This window comes from Suricata suricatta, chromosome 8 (genome assembly GCF_006229205.1).
Source record: "Suricata suricatta isolate VVHF042 chromosome 8, meerkat_22Aug2017_6uvM2_HiC, whole genome shotgun sequence".
NCBI classification, from domain to species: Eukaryota; Metazoa; Chordata; class Mammalia; order Carnivora; family Herpestidae; genus Suricata; species Suricata suricatta.
This window is the reverse complement of record NC_043707.1, coordinates 139,639,474-139,655,685: the sequence shown is the minus strand read 5'-3', so window position 1 is coordinate 139,655,685 and position 16,212 is coordinate 139,639,474. Positions and strand designations below refer to the sequence as shown.

Here is a 16,212-nt window from a genome sequence, read left to right as displayed (position 1 = left end):
GGCCGACTGGCTGTGCGCGGCCCTCGGAGACCAGGCTGGGCCCCTCCTCAGTCGTCGTCAGAGCACCTGGGAGGCGGGCCTGCTGGAGGGCTGCCTCTGCGCTAGTGTTTGTGGGTCCTGCTGCCGAGCCCAGGTGCTGCTCCGTTAGAGGCAGGTTGAGAGGCTGCTGCAGGGACAGGGGAAAGGAGGGTCAGCCCCTGGGCACATGGACCCGGCCCGAGTTCTGGGCTCACATTTCGGGTGTCCCCTCCTGCCCTTCCAGCTCCAGGCCGATGGAGGGGGGACGGCCGACCCTTCCTCCTCAGCCTCCGCAGGCCCCGTGTCTGAGGTCGATTCTGGACCGACCGCCACCCTGTGGGGCCGGGATTGTATGTAAGTGCACAATCCTCATCCCTCCTCTGGCCTCAGTCTCCTGATAACAGACCAGTGACACCCGCGAATGCCACTCTGCCACCCAGGCCTGTAGGGTCCTCCCTGGCAAAGCCTCCTCCCTCCTCAAATGAAAGCCCCCAGGCCCCCCAGGCCAGTAGCATGGAGGGCTGGGAGGTGAGACTTAGCGGCTGGATGGAGAGAGGTTTTACTAGAAGCCAGCCGGTCCAGGGAAGGAAACAGGGCCCAGAACTGCAAGGCCTTGCCTCTCCTCCTTCCCACCGGGCTCAGGGGTGACCCACGTCCCAGACCCTGCTACCTGTCCAGGCTGCTAGGACCGGCAATACCATAACCGACCACCAGGTGCCGCCGTGGGTGGCTCTTTGTCCGGAGTCGCAGTCCTGCAAGCCCCGCCCCCATCACCCAGGCCCCGCCCCGCCCCCACCGCGCCTCGCCAGCGACGCCGTAAGACCCCGCCCCCGGGACTCCTAACGCGCGTGGGCCAGGGCTGCCACACGCTCAAAACATCCAGCCTGCATTTGGGGTTCGCAGCCGACGACCTGTCTGCTTCGGCTGTCCGTCTGCACTGGCCCCAGGCACGACCTTCTCAGCGCACACACCCCTTCCTCTACGAGGGCGGGGTCTGGGCAAGCTGACCGCGGAACCCCCCCCCACCCCCGCCCCTCAGAGGCACTGCAGGATTTTGTCTGCAGACTCACGTCCCCCGGGGGGCTGAGAGGCCAAGGCGCAGTCCCTGAACCCTTCCCCACCGCCTGAGGGTGCAGGTGGGCACCGACGTGCACAGGAGTGCGGGCACACAGTGGCAGGTACACGCACGGCTACAACGCAGACTGCAGCGGGCGCACCGCCACACTGGTTCACAGACGCAGGGCAAGGAGGGGAGGGGGAGGGGAGGGCTGGAGGGCCAGGTCAGCAGAGGCTACACCAAAGCACCCAGCCCTGCCGTGGGGTTGAGCCCACCCTTGCCGGGTCTAGAGCCGCCATGGGCTGCTGGCGAGGCAGAACCTTGCCTCACACGTCCACGCCTCGCCCATCCGCAGCCGGGCGGACACCAGGGGTACCGGGCCTGGACGGTGACGTCCTCGCCGGGGTGCCCAGCCCAGTCAGCTCTGTGCGTGGGGAGGGATGCGCCCCGGCCAGGGGAGGGGCTGAGAAGCATGTCACCCTCCCTCCACCCCCTTGGGAGCCTGACTCACCTTGCCGGCAGGTGGGCCCTGTGTAGCCGTCCACGCAGTGGCAGCGCCCACTGATGGGGTCACAGCCGGCCCCGGCCGTGCAGCTGCAGCGCAGGGCACAGCCCGGCCCGAAGAAGCCTGGTCTACAGTCTGCACACGGGATGGAGCAGGAGGCACAAGCCTGAGGGTCCGCCTGCCCGCCTCTGCCCAGGGGACCCCAGGCCCTCTGTGTCTGAGCGTGAGGGGGCAGAGGCTTCGGGCCTCGCTGCTCCCACCCAGCGTGAGCTCCCACCCCGGAAAGCCGGTCCCCGGCACCTGCCCAGCGTCACCACCCCACTCCCTGCCCAGCCCTGGGGCTGGCAGAGGGGCAAGCAGTCAGGGACGCTCCTCCCCTGGTCAAGATGGGTGCACAACCGTGAGCTCATGTGTGCGGCCAGCACTAGGCAGCCCCTCCTCCATCCAGGCAGGTGTCCACCCCACCTAACTGGGCCCCTGTTCTGGCCAGAAAGCAGAGCACCCCCTCCAGCAGCTGCCTTGCCACTGTGGGGGTGGGCACAGGGGGCCGCGTGCCCTGCCATGTGGGACCCCAGACTCACCACGGTCACAAGTGGCCCCTGTGCGCCCCGGGGGGCAAAGGCACTGGCCAGTGACGGGGTCGCAGGGTGCCCCTCCCTCACAGTCACAGTGCTGGCGGCAGCCCTCTCCAAATGAGCCTGGTTCACACCCTGGTGGGGGGCAGTGGACTCAGTGTCCCCTCCTGTCCCCACGCCAGACTGGACAAGGCCAGGGGAACCCATGGGAGCGCCAAGCGCTCACCTTTCTCACAGAGCTGGCCGTGGAAGCCGGCCGGGCAGAGACACTGGCCGCTGACGGCGTGGCAGGAGGCTCCGTGCTGACACTCACATGCCGCCTGGCAGCCCATGCCGTGGAAGCCGGGGGGACAAGCTGAAGGGGACCCGCATTAGAGCCCCTGCCTCGGTTTGCCCGGAGTGACAGGGGACCTGGTTCTGAGGCCCGTGTTTCCCCTTCCCCCACCCAGGCCTGGCTCCCCCGTGGGAGGGCCACCTGCTCTCATGCGACCCTGAGGCCCAGATGCTGGCCTGGGGGTCCCGCAGTGAGGGGGCCAGGCCTTACACATCAGCCCCGTGGGGAGGGACAGGGACAATGGCCCTCGCAATGGAAGCCCAGGGGCGGACGCCAGGCAGCGCCCCCCAAGCCCCAGGACTCACGGTGCTGGCAGGCCTGTCCGTAGAAGCCGGGGCCGCAGCGGCAGGTGCCCGTGGCCGGCTCGCAGGTGCCGTTGTTTTGGCATGAGCACTCCAGGCGGCAGGCGGCACCATAGCGACCGGGAGGACAGGCTATGGAGAGGGCGGGCCGGTCGGCTTCCCGCAGCGGAGGAGCGGGGCCGCGAGAGCCGCCCCCCCCCCCCCCCCCGCCGTACTAGCCTGACTCAAGCGGCCTGGGGAGCCTTGGCCTGACCCTTGGCGGCCGCTGAGCCCCGTGCTCTCCCGGGGGCCCCAGAGCCACCCCTCCCCCGAGGCTCTGACCCTCCGGCCGCCCAGAACCTACCCTGCTCACAGCGTGGCCCCGTCCAGCCCAGGCCGCAGGAGCAGCTGCCGTTGGTGGCCTGGCACAGGCCCCCGTTTCTGCAGGAGCACACGTGCTCACAGCTCGCGCCATACCGGTTCTGAGGGCAGCCTGGAGACAGAAGTCAGGCACTGCTCCCAGCTCTGGCCCGGGGCGGGACGCGCTCTGGGGACACGTCCCCACCACAGGTGACCTTCCTTCAACAGGCGCTTCCAGCTGGTGCCAGTCCCCGCCTCTGGGCACACAAGTGCCGGGAGTGACACCAGCCGTGTCCTGCTCATTCATCTGTTCCGAGTTGGCAAACGCCAGGGCTGGCTGAGCACCGAGGACAATCAGGATGAAAGGGGCCAGAGGCCTCCGGGGGCTGGGAGTGCCTGCCCAGCTGGCAGGTGGTGGTCAGGGAAGCCTTCCTGGAGGGGGTGGCCCTCTGCACGGGCACATCCTCTGGGCTGAGGAGGCCAGGCTGCCATGCACTCCAGTGGCCCCTGATGGGAATATGACTGACCCGTGGCTGCCGTACTCCCTGGAGGCAAAGAATGGCCGGGCTGTTGCCGGGCCATGGGGCTTATGACTCTTTGCTGCCACTGGCTAAGAATGGGGGCCAGGGGGTCACCACTGACCCCTTGAGGAGGCCTAAAGAAAAGCAGAGAGCACAGACTTACCAGGGTGCGGGGGCCAGGCCAAGGGGCCGTGGCTGTGGCCATGGGACCGGGTGCCATCACGGGTACAAGCCACCCCTTTTCTCCCCCATGCCCTGTGCCCCAGGCCGCCCTCTACCTGGGGTCCCTGGTCTCTTGGCCAGCGGGACCCTGTTCCAAGGGGACATGAGCCAGGAAGCTGGCTCTGTCCTCAGACCAAATAGCTGCTTGACCCTGCCCTGCTGGAGGGTCTGGGTTGGAACCGGTTCGGCCCCCATGAGCCCCGGGGATCACTGGAGACCATCAGCGGGAGTGCACCACCCAGTTCCGGGCCCGCTTCTCCCTGGGGGACCCATGGCTTCACCCCATCGGCCCCACTCCCGAGGGCTGACGCAGACAGCGGCGGGCAGAGTGGGCGCTCACCGTGCTCACAGTGTAGGCCAGTCCTCCCTGGGGGGCAGATGCAGCCGCCAGTCACAGGGTCGCAGGCTGCTCCCTGCCCGCACCTGCACACACGCGCACAGCCGGGGCCGAAGTGGCCCTGTGGACAGGCTGCCGGGAGGAGACAGGAGGGGGCCACCGCTGCTGGCTCCCTTCTCCCTGCCGCATTGGCCCGGGGACGCGATGGGGCAGGGGGAGCCAGGGTCCGGCCCAGACAGGCCAGAGGCGACCTCCTCCCGTGCTGACTGCCCACCCCGGCATCTCGCCTCCCTCCACAGGTCTGCTGGGGGCCAGGCCTGCTCTGCAGTGACGGTGACTCACCACTGCCCCCACCCCACCCCACCCCACCCCAGCCAGGCTCCTGGACGGGTGGAAAGTCCCCACATGACTCAGAGAAAAGCCCTTTCCTCAGCTGGGTGCCTGGCTAGTCTCTGCACAGCGTGGCACAAGCCCTCGCCAGGCATAGCCAATGCGGGCAGGGGGAGGTGAAGGGGACAGAGTCGGCCGGCAGGGACACTGAGGCCACATTGACACCCCTCCCCACCTTAGCCTAGCCTGGGGCCAGGCCCAGCTGGAGAATCAGTGGGGCAGATGGTCAGGGGCCCTGCCCACCGAGGCACGGGGGCAGCTCCCCTGCCCTCACCCAGCCCCACCACCCTCGCCCAGCCCTCCAGCCCCCAGCCCCCCGCCCTCACCCAGCCTCCCAGCCCCCGACTCTCACCCAGCCCCCAGCCACACCACCCTCACCCAGACCCCCAGACCCCCGCCTTCACCCAGCCCCCCAGCCCCCAGCCCTGCCCCAGCTGCTCACCCAAGCTGCAGTCAGCCCCAAGGAAGCCAGCAGGGCAGAGGCAGGCCCCGGTGGCCGCGTCACAGGAGCCCCCGTTGAGACACCCACATAGCTGTTCACAGCCAGGCCCAAAGCGCCCAGGGGGGCACCCTGCAAGGAATGGGGGCCGTTGCCGGGGGCCAGGAGCTGGGCCGGGCCCCCCGGGGCACACAGCCCTCCCGGGGGCATGGGTGGCATGGTGCACTCACGTTGCCGGCAGCCGGAGCCGTGGTAGCCAGCGGCACACGTGCAGGTCCCCAGGGCAGGATGACAGACCTGGTTCTCGCCGAGACAGCGGCACTTCAGCCCACAGCTCTCCCCAAAGGTGCCTGGTGGGCAGGCTGGGGTGCAGGCGGGGGTCAGTCCTGGCCTGGCTCAGCAGCACCCATCTGCCCAGGGGCCCCTCCACGGGGGTGCAGCTCAGGGGTACATGCAGCCCAGTGCCCACCTGGGCGGGGTCACCTACCCTGCTCGCAGCTGGGCCCCGTGAGGCCCGGAGGGCAGCGACACTCCCCGGTGACGTGGTGGCAGGGGGCGCCAGGCGGGCACTGGCAGCGCTGGCCACAGGCATCTCCGAACCAGCCACGCGGGCAGGCTGCAGGAAGCCAAGTGCTGGGGTGGCAGGAGCCCCGGGCCGGAGGGGGCGCGGGGGGCGCGGGGGCACGGTGTAAGCACCCACCCCTGCCCCAGCTGTCAGACCCGGGAGTGCTGGCGGAGAGAGGGGCTCACCGTTCTCACACTGTGAGCCCCTCCATCCCGGGGGGCAGAGGCAGGCCCCCGTGACGCGGTGGCAGGTGGCACCCCGCCGGCAGGCACAGCGCTCCTCACAGTGAGCCCCAAACGTGCCTTCAGCACAGGCTGCAGTGGGTGAGACCAGGCGGAGGGCTGGGTCGGGCTCTGGGATTCAGGCAGGAAGCCCCCGCCCCTCCCACAGGGGCCCCCTGGGAGCTCAGACAGCAGCCCCTGCCCGCCCCTGCCAAGTAACCCCTCACTGGGCCCTCCACCCCAGAGTGAGGCTGAGGCCAGCCCCTGATGATCCCAGAGGGACCCCCAGACCTCCCCCAACCAGCCCCCAATCTGGCCCACTCACGGCTCTGACACTCGTCCCCGGTCCAGCCGGCTGGGCAGAGGCAGTGGCCCGAGTGCCGGTCACAGAGGCCACCGTTGTGGCATCTACAGCTATGTCTGCAGCCGGCTCCGAAGTGTCCGGGGGGACACTCTGCATGGTACAGTGCTCCGGGAGTGCCCTGTGCCCCCAGCTCCCGGGAGACCCCCACCCCACCCAGGGCCTTGCAGCCCAGTGCCCAGGGCTGGCCACACTTCCCACCTGGGGCCACAGCCCCCAGCTGCAGGAAGCCGTCTCTGCCCACAGAGGGTGGGGGCTGCCAGGACACTCGGGGCACCCACCCCGGCCCCCGGGTCCCTCCTCCGCCCACCGCCGCCTGACCTGTGCTCACCCTCCTCACAGGCCGGGCCACCCCAGCCCTCTGGGCACGTGCAGTGGCCGGAGACAGGGTCGCAGGTGCCCCCGTGCTGGCAAAGGCAGGAACGCTGACAGTTCTCACCATACAGTCCTGAAGGGCAGGCTGGGGGGGGGGGGGAGTACCCCACCTGTCAGCCCAGCGGGGCCAGCCCTGGTGGCTTGCGCTTTCCAGCCACCCCAAAACCCAGCATGAGGCTCTGTAGGGAAGGCCCCTCCCAGGGCCACGGGTAAGATGAGCTGCCCAGGCCACCCTGGGTCCGCCATCCCACCTCGGGGAGCCCCGTGTCAGCCCACGGGGGTGTGACAGGCCCCGGCCTCCCTGCCTGGCACTCCCAGTGAGACCCAGGTCCACCAGCATCCTGCGTCCATGTGACCCTGCACGGCTCACTGAGGGGCTGACACCACCCTTGGTTCCAGATTCTCGGGGCAGTGTTGTTGGTTCCTAAAGGACCCCTCCCCAAGGGGGCTCACCCTCCAGGCAGGTGGGGCCCGTCCAGCCAGGGCCACAGTGGCACTGCCCGTGGACGGGGTCACAAGAGGCCCCATTAAAGCAGGTGCAGGCTCCGCTGCAGTTGTGTCCGTACGAGTGGGCTGGGCAGGCTGCAGGATGGGGGGGGTGCATCAGGGGCCTGGGGAAGGGGTCCTGGCAGGGGCTGCGGAGGATGGGGGCGGCTGGGCAGTCCTCCTTTCTCTCCAGCCTGGGCGCCACGCACGGTGGCCCCAGACACCAACAAGATGACCTCACAGGACCTCACAGGCAAAGCGGCAGTTCCAGCAGGATGCCACCTGGCAGCTTGGGACATGCAGGCTGAGGCCCTGGGGGCGAGTCTGGCAGGACGGACCCGGGCCCCCTCCGGCAGCCCCCCTCCAGCCCCAGCCTGTCGTACCCTGGGCGCAGCGGGGACCCTGGCGGCCGGCGGGGCAGAGGCAGGAGCCGCTCACAGGGTCACAGGATGCTCCCACAGCGCAGTCGCAGACGCCATGGCAATCCAGGCCGAAGAAGCCGGCGGGGCAGGCTGCAGAGAACGGGTGGTGACGGGGGGCCGCCAGGACCCAGGGCCACCCACCAGCCCCGCCCATGCCCTAGCTCACCGCGTTCACAGAAGGTTCCCCTCCAGCCAGCCAGACAGGTGCAGGCCCCGCTGATGTGGTCACAAGCTGCCCCATGCTCACACTGGCACTGCCGCCCGCAGCCCGGGCCAAAGTAGCCCTGGGGACACCCTGGGACACGTGGCCACCCCCCCCCAGCGTCAGCCAGAGGTGGGGGGACTGACCGAGACCTGCCTGTGCCTCTCCTGTCAGAGCCGGGGGACGGGACTGGGGGGCGCTCCCCACAGGGCTCACCCACCAGCTTCCACCAACCTCAGCTAAGGACTGAGCCCCCGGAGGTAGAAGCCCCAGGGACGACTTCAGAGCCCCTGGACCCCTGTGTCTGTGTCTCAGGCCCAGGTACATGCGTGGGAAGGGAGAGCTGGGGGAGGGGACCCCCTGCCTGTCCCGGGACAGAAGGGCAGCACCAGGGCCCCCAGGACTTGCATGTGCGCGCATGCACACGGGAGCACAGCTGTGGGCAGGCCCCGACTCACGCTGCTCGCACCGCGGGCCCGCGTAGCCGGCCTCACACACACACAGGCCGCTGACCGCGTCGCAGCTCCCGTGGCCTGCGCTGCAGCTGCAGGTGTGGCTGCAGTTGGGTCCCCAGTGCCCGCTGTCACAGGCTGCAACGCGACCCGGGTCAGCCTGCACAGGCCTGGCAGAACCGCGAGCATCACGCCTCCCCCTCCCTCCAGCCCCAGGACCCCAGGCCGCTCACCTCTCTGGCAGCTGAGGCCGGTCCACCCAGGGGCACAGCTGCAATGGCCGGTCACCGGGTGGCAGTGCCCATCGTTGGCACAGGTGCACCTCATCTGGCAGCCAGGCCCAAACCAGCCCACCGGGCACACTGCAGGGCGAGGAAGCGTGAGCAGGGGGGCCGCCCAGGGTGCGGGCGAGGGGCCTCGGTCGGGGGACATGGGCTCACCATCCTGGCAGCGGCTGCCCGTGTAACCGGGGCGGCACAGGCAGGCTCCGGTCCCAGGCTCACAGATGGCACCGTGCTCACACGCAGCGCAGATCTCCTGGCAGCCCAGCCCCCAGCGGCCCTCGGGACAATCTAGCCCCCCCACAGCCAGTCAGTCTCCCCAGGGGCCTTGCTGGCCTGGGGGGCGTGCACCAACCCTGTGTCCCAGCCTAGCAGCACCAAGGGAGCCGGCCCAGGGGACGGAGAAGAGCCGGCCCTGGGAGCACCCGGCCCCTTCTGCGGCTGCAGACTGCAGGGACCACCCCCGAAGGGGAGCCCCTGCCCCAGGACAGCTCAACAGGCAAACTGGGAATCACATCAGAGAGGCCCGGAGACCCCCACTCGGTAGGCAGGCGGCCTGAAGGGCACCCCACCGCCTGCGGGGCGGGCAGGCGGCTCTGCTGGCCCACCTGTCGCCGTGGTGACGGGCTCCTGGTGCAGCAGGGCAGCTCACTCCCCACCCCCACCCAGACCAAGCACACTGCAGCATTCAGCCTAGGCTCTCTGACTGCTGAGGACGAGGCTGGGGTCCCCAAACGTGGTCCAGGCTGGAGTCGCCAAACGCAGTCCGGTCCGGGACCACCCAGGCTTGTGCAGCACAGGGAAGGGGGTATCTCAGGACACTGCTGCCACTCACCTGCCCCACAGTCATCCCCAGTCCTCCCGGGAGGGCACTGGCATTGCCCCGAGACCCGGTCGCAGGGTGCCCCCCGGCAAGAGCAGGAAGCGGAGCAGTTGACACCGAATGTCCCCTCTGGGCACTCTGAAGGAAGGAACAGGAAGGGCCTCAGCCACCCCCTTGCAGAGCGGGCCCCCTGCCCCAGTGGGGGTCCCCTGGGTGACCACGGGGTCACAGGAGCAGGCAGCACGTGGAGCACACGGGCAGGGAGGGGCTGCGTGGGGGGGAGGAAGGGGTGCGGGGCAGACTCTGCGGGCACCCTGCAGGAAGCCGGAGGCAGCTCCGCCCTCGCCCCGTCCCCCCTCCCCACGCCAGGAAGCCCAGGGTGAGTGGGGGGGTCTGCATACACGGGGCCCTCTCCAGGCAGGACGGGGGCTACTGTGGGAGCCAGACACATTAGGAAGATGGGGGGGAGGGGCCTCCTCCTCTGCCCAGCAGAGGGGCAGCGAGAGCCCGGGAAAGCAGAGACCAGGGAGGGAGAGCCTGATGAGCAAAGCAGGGGGCTCTGTGGGTGGGGGAGCCTCCCCTCCCAGTGAGGACACCCAGAGCCTGGGCGCCCGAAGCCCCCCCACACCAGCCTGGGCCCGGCCTCCCCACCCACCCCAGCAGGGCGGTAACCCTGGGCCCTCCCCCGCCCCCCCTCCCCTGGCCACAGGAAAGCTCTGGCAGGACCAGGGAGGGAGGAGGGCACAGCTGGGCAAGGGGTCGAGCTCCAGGCCCAAGGAATCAAAGCGCCCTTGCGGGAGCACGCGCCCCACCCTGGGGCAGAGGGCCAGAGGGGTGGGTGGAGTCCTTGAGGCGGCCCTGGGCCTGAAGACACAACCTACTGACCCTTGTCCTGAGGGCCCATCTGTGCGGGCACCCACCCGCCTACCTCACCCCCTCCCAGGGCAGGGGCCCACGAGCAGGACTGGAGGCAGGACCAGAGGACGGAGGCCCGACAGGCCAGCTTCAGCTGGTGCTGTCACGGGCCTCCGGGAGCCCTGCAGACATGCATTTGGGGTGGTAAATCTTTCCAAGCCCTACAGGAGTGGGGAGCCCATTGGTCCCATGAAAGCATGCATGGCATTCCCTGTGCCACATCCTCAAGGCACAGGAAACTGTCAAAGAAAAAAGGAAAAATCAGCAGAGAAGGGCTCCAGGTGGGATGGGATGGAGACCTGCCCCTCCTGGGGGGCAGGTGCCATGTGTGCGGGTGTGCGCAGGCACTCCTGAGGGTGTCCGTAGAGGTGTGGGAGGCAGAGAGGAGAGTCAGGGGTCCCCAAGGCAAGCCTGTGCTGGCTGTACTTTGCCAGGGCTTCTGGGAGAGAGGAGCAGATGGGAGCAGCTACTCAAGGCCCCCAGACACCACACAGGGGGGGCACAGGAGGCTGGGGGTCCAGGCTGGGTTCCCAGCCCCCCTCCAACTCCTCCTGGACTCCTGGGGCCCCAGAGCTCTGCGAGATCATCACTTCCGTCTCTGGGACCACCACTCCGGAGGGACCTGGCTGGGACACACAGGGAGACACCGATTCCTGAGCTCAGGCTGAGGGGATGGCCCAGGCAAGGGGGAGCTCGAGCCAGCCGGTCCCCCAGGCCTGCTCACATCTGTGATGAGCAGGCCTGGCAGTTCCCATCCTCTCGGGGCCACCGGGTGCAGGCAGCGCTCACACTGTGTGCTCCGGAAGGTGCCCACCTGTCCACACCCCGTGAGTGGGGCCGGGGCAGCTCCGGGACCCCGGCGGAGGGCTTCCTTCCTCCTCGTCTGCGGGGCCTCTGTGCCCCATCGCCCCTCCCACTGCATCCCTCATGCCAGGCAGCTGTGCGGGGTGGGGGGGGTGCCTTCTGTCACCACCGTGCTGCACCTCCAGCTCGAAGCTGGGCTTAGGGCCGCCCCTATGGGAGCAGCTGCCTGGGACCCGCAGGCTCAGACCCACCGGGACGGGAGCCCCTAGTACACTGAGCACGCTCGAGCTCACAGTGAAGGGGTCGACCCCTTCCCTGGGCCAGGCCCGGGCACAGACACACTCCTGCCCCAGCAGCCCTCACGGGTGCATGGGAACCAGCAGACCAGTGCTGAGTCGCCCATGTGTGACCAGGGCCAGGCTCCGCCGCTGACCAGCACCGGCCAGGTGACCCACAACCCGCCCGACCCTGGGCACCCCTCAGGCTGGCCACTGACCTTGGTCACAGTCCTTCCCCCAGTAGCCAGCGGGACACTGCTTCCCGCACTGGCCGCTGACAGGGTCACAGGCCACGCCCCGAGGGCAGGTGCACACCTGCAGGCACTCCGGCCCGAAGAAGCCCGGCGCACACTCTGCAGGGGAAGCAAGGAGAGGGGCCTGCAGGGTCAGCCAGCCTGGGGCCCTGCCCGCCGCGCCCATGCACTCACCGTCCTGGCACCGCTCGCCCTGGAAGCCCGCCTTGCAGGAACAGCTGCCGTCTCTCCGGTCACATGCAAGGGTGTTCCGCTGCACACACTGACACTCCTCGGAGCAGCCCGGCCCAAAGGCCCACGGCGGACAGGCTGCAGCCACAGAGCCCACACCGGAGCCTGCCCACCCGCACACGCCAGCCCCCACCCCCCGGGCTCTCCAGCCCTCGCTCACTGTCCCCGAGACCCACACAGGGCGGTCCTGCCCACCCCGGCCACTGGTGTCCAGGGGGCCGGGACCAGCGTGCCCGTGTTACAGAGGAGAAACTGTCTTGGCTGAGCGTAGACATGAGCCCTGGGTCCCGCCACTTCCCAGCCAGGAGACCCCTGGACTCCTGGCTCCCCCCTTTAAATGATCCTTTAACAGGGTAACATAAAGAGTGATGTAAAGGAGAGGTTGGCTCACTGTCACCCACTTATTCTCCACCAGCCCACCAGGGAGGGGGGACCCCACTGGGGACTCAGGACTCACCCTGGCTGCCAGGGAACTCCAAAAGCCAAGTTGAGCCCTATTCAGAGGCAGCCCACCCACTAGCCCGTTGGGGCCAGGAGGTACCCTGCACCCTGCAGGCCAGCGCCGTCTAGCAGACGCGGCTCTGAGCCCACAGACCCGGGCGCACCCCACATCCCATCCGGGGCCTCCCATCTTCGTCTGCAGGTGGTGACATCACACCTGAGCCTGAGCGTGGGCAGCAAGGCCCAGAAGGAGCACTCGGCCATCCTGCTGGGCACAAGCAGCCAGGGCGGGGACTCACCCAGGTGGCAGAAGCGGCCATAGCGCCCCGGGTCACAGAGGCAGGCCCCGTGGAGGCGGTGGCACCGGCCACGATTGGCACAGTGGCACTTCTTGTGGCAATGCTTGCCGTAGAAGCCCTTGGGGCAGCCTGGGGGAGGCAGGCCTGCTGAGTGCCCCCCGCACGTGTCATCGTGCCCATGGGGATGCTCGCAGGGGGCCCAGCACCTAGCACAGGAGCGGGAAGCAGCCCGGGCCACTGGGACAGAGGGCTTACGTGCCACCAGCAGCCGAGGACGCTGCACCCCAGACAGGGAGGGGCCCTGGGGCAGGCAGGGCACTGCGAGGACAGTGCAGGCACAAGATGAAGCATGCACACGGCCATCTGCCCTGGCTGGCCTGTCTCCCCAGCATCTGTGGCCTGGAGGGCGGCCCGGGGGGCGAAGCCAAGGACATTCCTCAGCACGCGCGTGGGAGATGCACAGACTCCCCTCTCCTGCGTCCCCCCTGCACCTACAGCATCCTGACTGCCGTCCCTCGGGAGTCACCGGCCCCACCTCTGGCCCTGGGGGAAGGAGGGACACACCCCCCCAGCTGGCCAGTGCCCCGGGCCCAAGCTCAGGGGAACCAGGGCTAGGAAGGGACCTCTGGATTTCCTTCCCAAAGTGCTTCCCTCAGGCTCAGTCCTGCCCCAGTCCTGCCTACAGAAGGACCACAGCGAGCTAGACAGTGACCCCAAAATACATCCGTGTCTAGATCCCCAAGATCTACAGGTGAGACCCTCCTTGGTTACCCAAGTGGCCTAATTCCTTGCGTGTCCCTCAAAGGGAAAGAGAGGAAAGCTGGACATGGGAAGATGGAGGCAGTCCAGGCCCTGGAGCACCCGGACTCCCGGCACTGTGCGCAGGGGCTGCGGAGCCCTCCCACCAGAGGACAGGCCTCTCCCAGGACAGCCCCTCAGTCCCCCAACCCCCCCGCACAGGTGCCCGGTCCCCACAGGACTCCAGCCGAGGCCCAGGTCTCTGGGGAGGCATGCCACGCCACAACCAAAAACACAATGCAAGTCCTTCAGGTCCCGGGAGCCCCGTGGCTCTATTCAGGGCGCACAGCACCCCGAAGCCCAGAATGGGGGGAAAGCCCCAGGACGGGTTCCAGTGACTGGAACGACCCCCCTCACTAAGGCAGGAAGTTCTCCATGCGCTAACTACAGTCTCCAGCAAAAGAGGTAGAACTTTAAAGGGCTGCAGACTTAAAAGCAAAGCATTTTTGGCATCTTATTTGCATAGACTCTCAAAATTCCTTCACAGAAAGGACCTTAGTGTCACATCCCATGCAGCCACGGGCCCAGGCACATTCCCTCTTGCAAATTCCACTCGGCCCTCAAGAGTTCTACTTGAATGCTTCCAGGAACAGGGAGATCACTACCTGACAGGGAAACCCAATCTGGAAGTGCTACTTTCCTGCCAAGTCTTCACCATCTGCTCTAGTTGAGCCCACGGAAAAGCTTGCATCCGCGCTGTGCTGTCCCCCCCACCCCGACCTCCCGCAGGAGGCAGGCAGCTAGGAAAAGGCCGGGAGGCCAGCTGGGAGGCTGCAGCCCGTCCCCTCCACCCCAGGAGGGCTGCACCTACCATCCTCACAGCGAGCTCCAGCGACACCAGGGGGGCAGCGGCAGGCCCCCGTCGCGGGGTGGCACGTCCCGCCGTTCTGACAGCTACAAGACAAGCTGCAGTTCTTCCCGAAGGTGTCTGGGGGACACGCTGTGGGCGGGGACAGCAACGCACCAGGGTCACCGGCCACAGAAGGACCACGGCCCCATAAGCCCCTCTGGAGGCTCTGAGACGCCCTCCTGGGGTGTGAGCCCCCCAGTCCAGAAGCACCTGCGCCTGTGGGCCTGCGGTGACACGTGGCAGGCGAGGATGGATCACCACTCCCGCCCTCTAAACTCCAGGACGTCCACCTCCCCTCCAGTGCTCTCGGCAGGCAGACCCCCGGGGACAGTCATCCGTCCCCCCGGTGGGGACTGGGACAGCAGGTCTCAAAAGCACTTCCACTACCAACTTGCTGGGCAGGCCGGGTGGTGGCTGCTCCCACCCACTGGCCACTCCCGTCAGACCCCTCTGCTGCCTGAGCTGCTGGCTCACTGGCCTCTGGACTGTCCTCAGAGGTAGATGCCAGGCCCTGCCAGTCCCCGGGGTCCCCCCGCACCTAGAACAGTGCCCGGCACCGAGCGGGCGGGCCGTGGATGCTGGATCTGAAGGGAACGCAGCAGCAGGTGGGCCCCCGGGACCCCCGGCCCAGGGCGGCTGCCGCTGGACCCCCTCAGCCCCCTCCCCCACCCCCAGGCCTCACTCTCATTGCAGATGAGCCCGGTCCAGCCCTCGGGGCAGTCACAGCCGTCCAGGCCCGGGAGGCAGGCACCCCCATTCCTGCAGTCATCACAGGTGAGGCTGCAGTCCTGGCCGAAGGAGGCGTCTAGGCACACTGGGGGCAGACAGGAGAGAGGTCAGGGCCCTCCGGTCCGGCCAGGCTCAGCCCCCCACACGCTGTGCAGACAAGACCCCGGGGTGGGAGGCAGCCATCCACGAGGGCAGAGCCCCGAGGCTGCGCCCTCTCGCACCAAACTTCTCCATCAGCGTGTGCTCGCCCCGGGCCTCCGCCGCCGCCGCCTCCTCCTCCTGGGCCCCCACGTAGTCATCTTCTTGGAAGAGGTGGGGCAGCTCATCCTGGAGCACCGCGACATGTGGGAGGGGCCGCACGAAGGGCAGCTGGCCGTCCAGGTCCACCTCGGGTACCTCCAGGGCTGCCGGGGGCACAGGAGCCCCTTAGCCCCCGCCCCTTGGTGCCCAGGGGCGGCTCCCACGCCCTAGGCCCCCACCTACAGCCCCTGCTGCGCCCCTCCTCAGCCTGATGGCAAGGGGGCATCCCACCAGCTGCACTCCTGAACAGGTGCAGCAGGGGTGGGGGGGGCAGGGGCAGACTTCCGTTGGACGCCGTCCTCAGTCCCTCTCTCACCTGCACAGGGCAGGAGCTGGACCAGCTAGGACCCCTGGGCACCCCCCTGCCCTGGGGGAGACCTGTCTGACCTTCACTAACCCCACTGTCCCCGGCTTGTCCCCCAGCCAGAGGCAGGACTGGCCAGGAAGGGGGGCACGGGGGCACCAGGGGCAGGTGCCTAGAAGGCAAGGTCCCTGCAGTGGCGGGCAGAGACTCACGGACGCAGCCTCGACGGTCCTCGTCCAGCCGGAAGCCGGCCTCACAGGAGCACTGGAAGGAGCCGGCCAGGTTGGTGCAGTGGTGCTCACAGCCGCCCAGGCCGGACGCACACTCGTCCACGTCTGCAGGCAAACCGGGGCTGCTGGGCCTGGCCTGGGGGGCCGCTCACCCCGACTCTGCCCACTGGACTGAGGCCAGAGGGCATGTGTGTGATGGAGGATGCCCATGCCATCCCCATCTCCAGTGTCAGGGGGACAGCGGATGCCTGCCCAAGGGAGGCTGGGCCAGGAGCAGGCAGGGCTGCACGTCCCGCCCGGGAGCGGGACACCGCTGGGCGAGCAAGGGCCGGGGGAGCAGGCAGGGGCGCACAGCCCCGCAGGCAGCAGGCACTCAGCGGAGGCCCAGAGGCGGAGCACAGGGAGGGGCCACGGCCCACCCCGGGTCCTCCCTGGGGTCCCCCCACCACGGCCCGCTCACCCTCGCCCCCTCCCCCACGCCCGTGCCCCGCTCACCCTCGCCCCCTCCCCCACGCCCGTGCCCCGCTCACCCTCGCCCCCTCCCCCACACCC

General features: G+C 68.7%; 1 protein-coding gene across 2 annotated transcripts in view; it reads right to left on the bottom strand.

The window, feature by feature from the left end:
• MEGF6 (multiple EGF like domains 6) overlaps nt 1–16,212 on the bottom strand; it is a 79,725-nt gene continuing 63,513 nt past the window's right edge. For both annotated transcript variants that reach the window (XM_029949006.1, XM_029949007.1), the window contains 27 exons: nt 15,643–15,765; nt 15,048–15,230; nt 14,780–14,911; nt 14,059–14,187; nt 12,450–12,578; nt 11,653–11,787; nt 11,443–11,577; nt 9,240–9,365; nt 8,564–8,695; nt 8,357–8,485; nt 8,130–8,261; nt 7,636–7,764; nt 7,431–7,559; nt 7,015–7,143; nt 6,518–6,646; nt 6,151–6,279; nt 5,790–5,918; nt 5,527–5,655; nt 5,270–5,401; nt 5,043–5,171; nt 4,214–4,342; nt 3,135–3,263; nt 2,795–2,923; nt 2,382–2,510; nt 2,162–2,290; nt 1,587–1,715; nt 1–166 (listed from right to left, as the gene is read on the bottom strand). In XM_029949006.1, the coding sequence (XP_029804866.1) occupies nt 102–166; nt 1,587–1,715; nt 2,162–2,290; nt 2,382–2,510; nt 2,795–2,923; nt 3,135–3,263; nt 4,214–4,342; nt 5,043–5,171; nt 5,270–5,401; nt 5,527–5,655; nt 5,790–5,918; nt 6,151–6,279; nt 6,518–6,646; nt 7,015–7,143; nt 7,431–7,559; nt 7,636–7,764; nt 8,130–8,261; nt 8,357–8,485; nt 8,564–8,695; nt 9,240–9,365; nt 11,443–11,577; nt 11,653–11,787; nt 12,450–12,578; nt 14,059–14,187; nt 14,780–14,911; nt 15,048–15,230; nt 15,643–15,765 (3,488 nt within the window). In that variant the 3' untranslated portion in view covers nt 1–101. The remainder of the gene's footprint in view (nt 167–1,586; nt 1,716–2,161; nt 2,291–2,381; nt 2,511–2,794; nt 2,924–3,134; nt 3,264–4,213; nt 4,343–5,042; nt 5,172–5,269; nt 5,402–5,526; nt 5,656–5,789; nt 5,919–6,150; nt 6,280–6,517; nt 6,647–7,014; nt 7,144–7,430; nt 7,560–7,635; nt 7,765–8,129; nt 8,262–8,356; nt 8,486–8,563; nt 8,696–9,239; nt 9,366–11,442; nt 11,578–11,652; nt 11,788–12,449; nt 12,579–14,058; nt 14,188–14,779; nt 14,912–15,047; nt 15,231–15,642; nt 15,766–16,212) is intronic.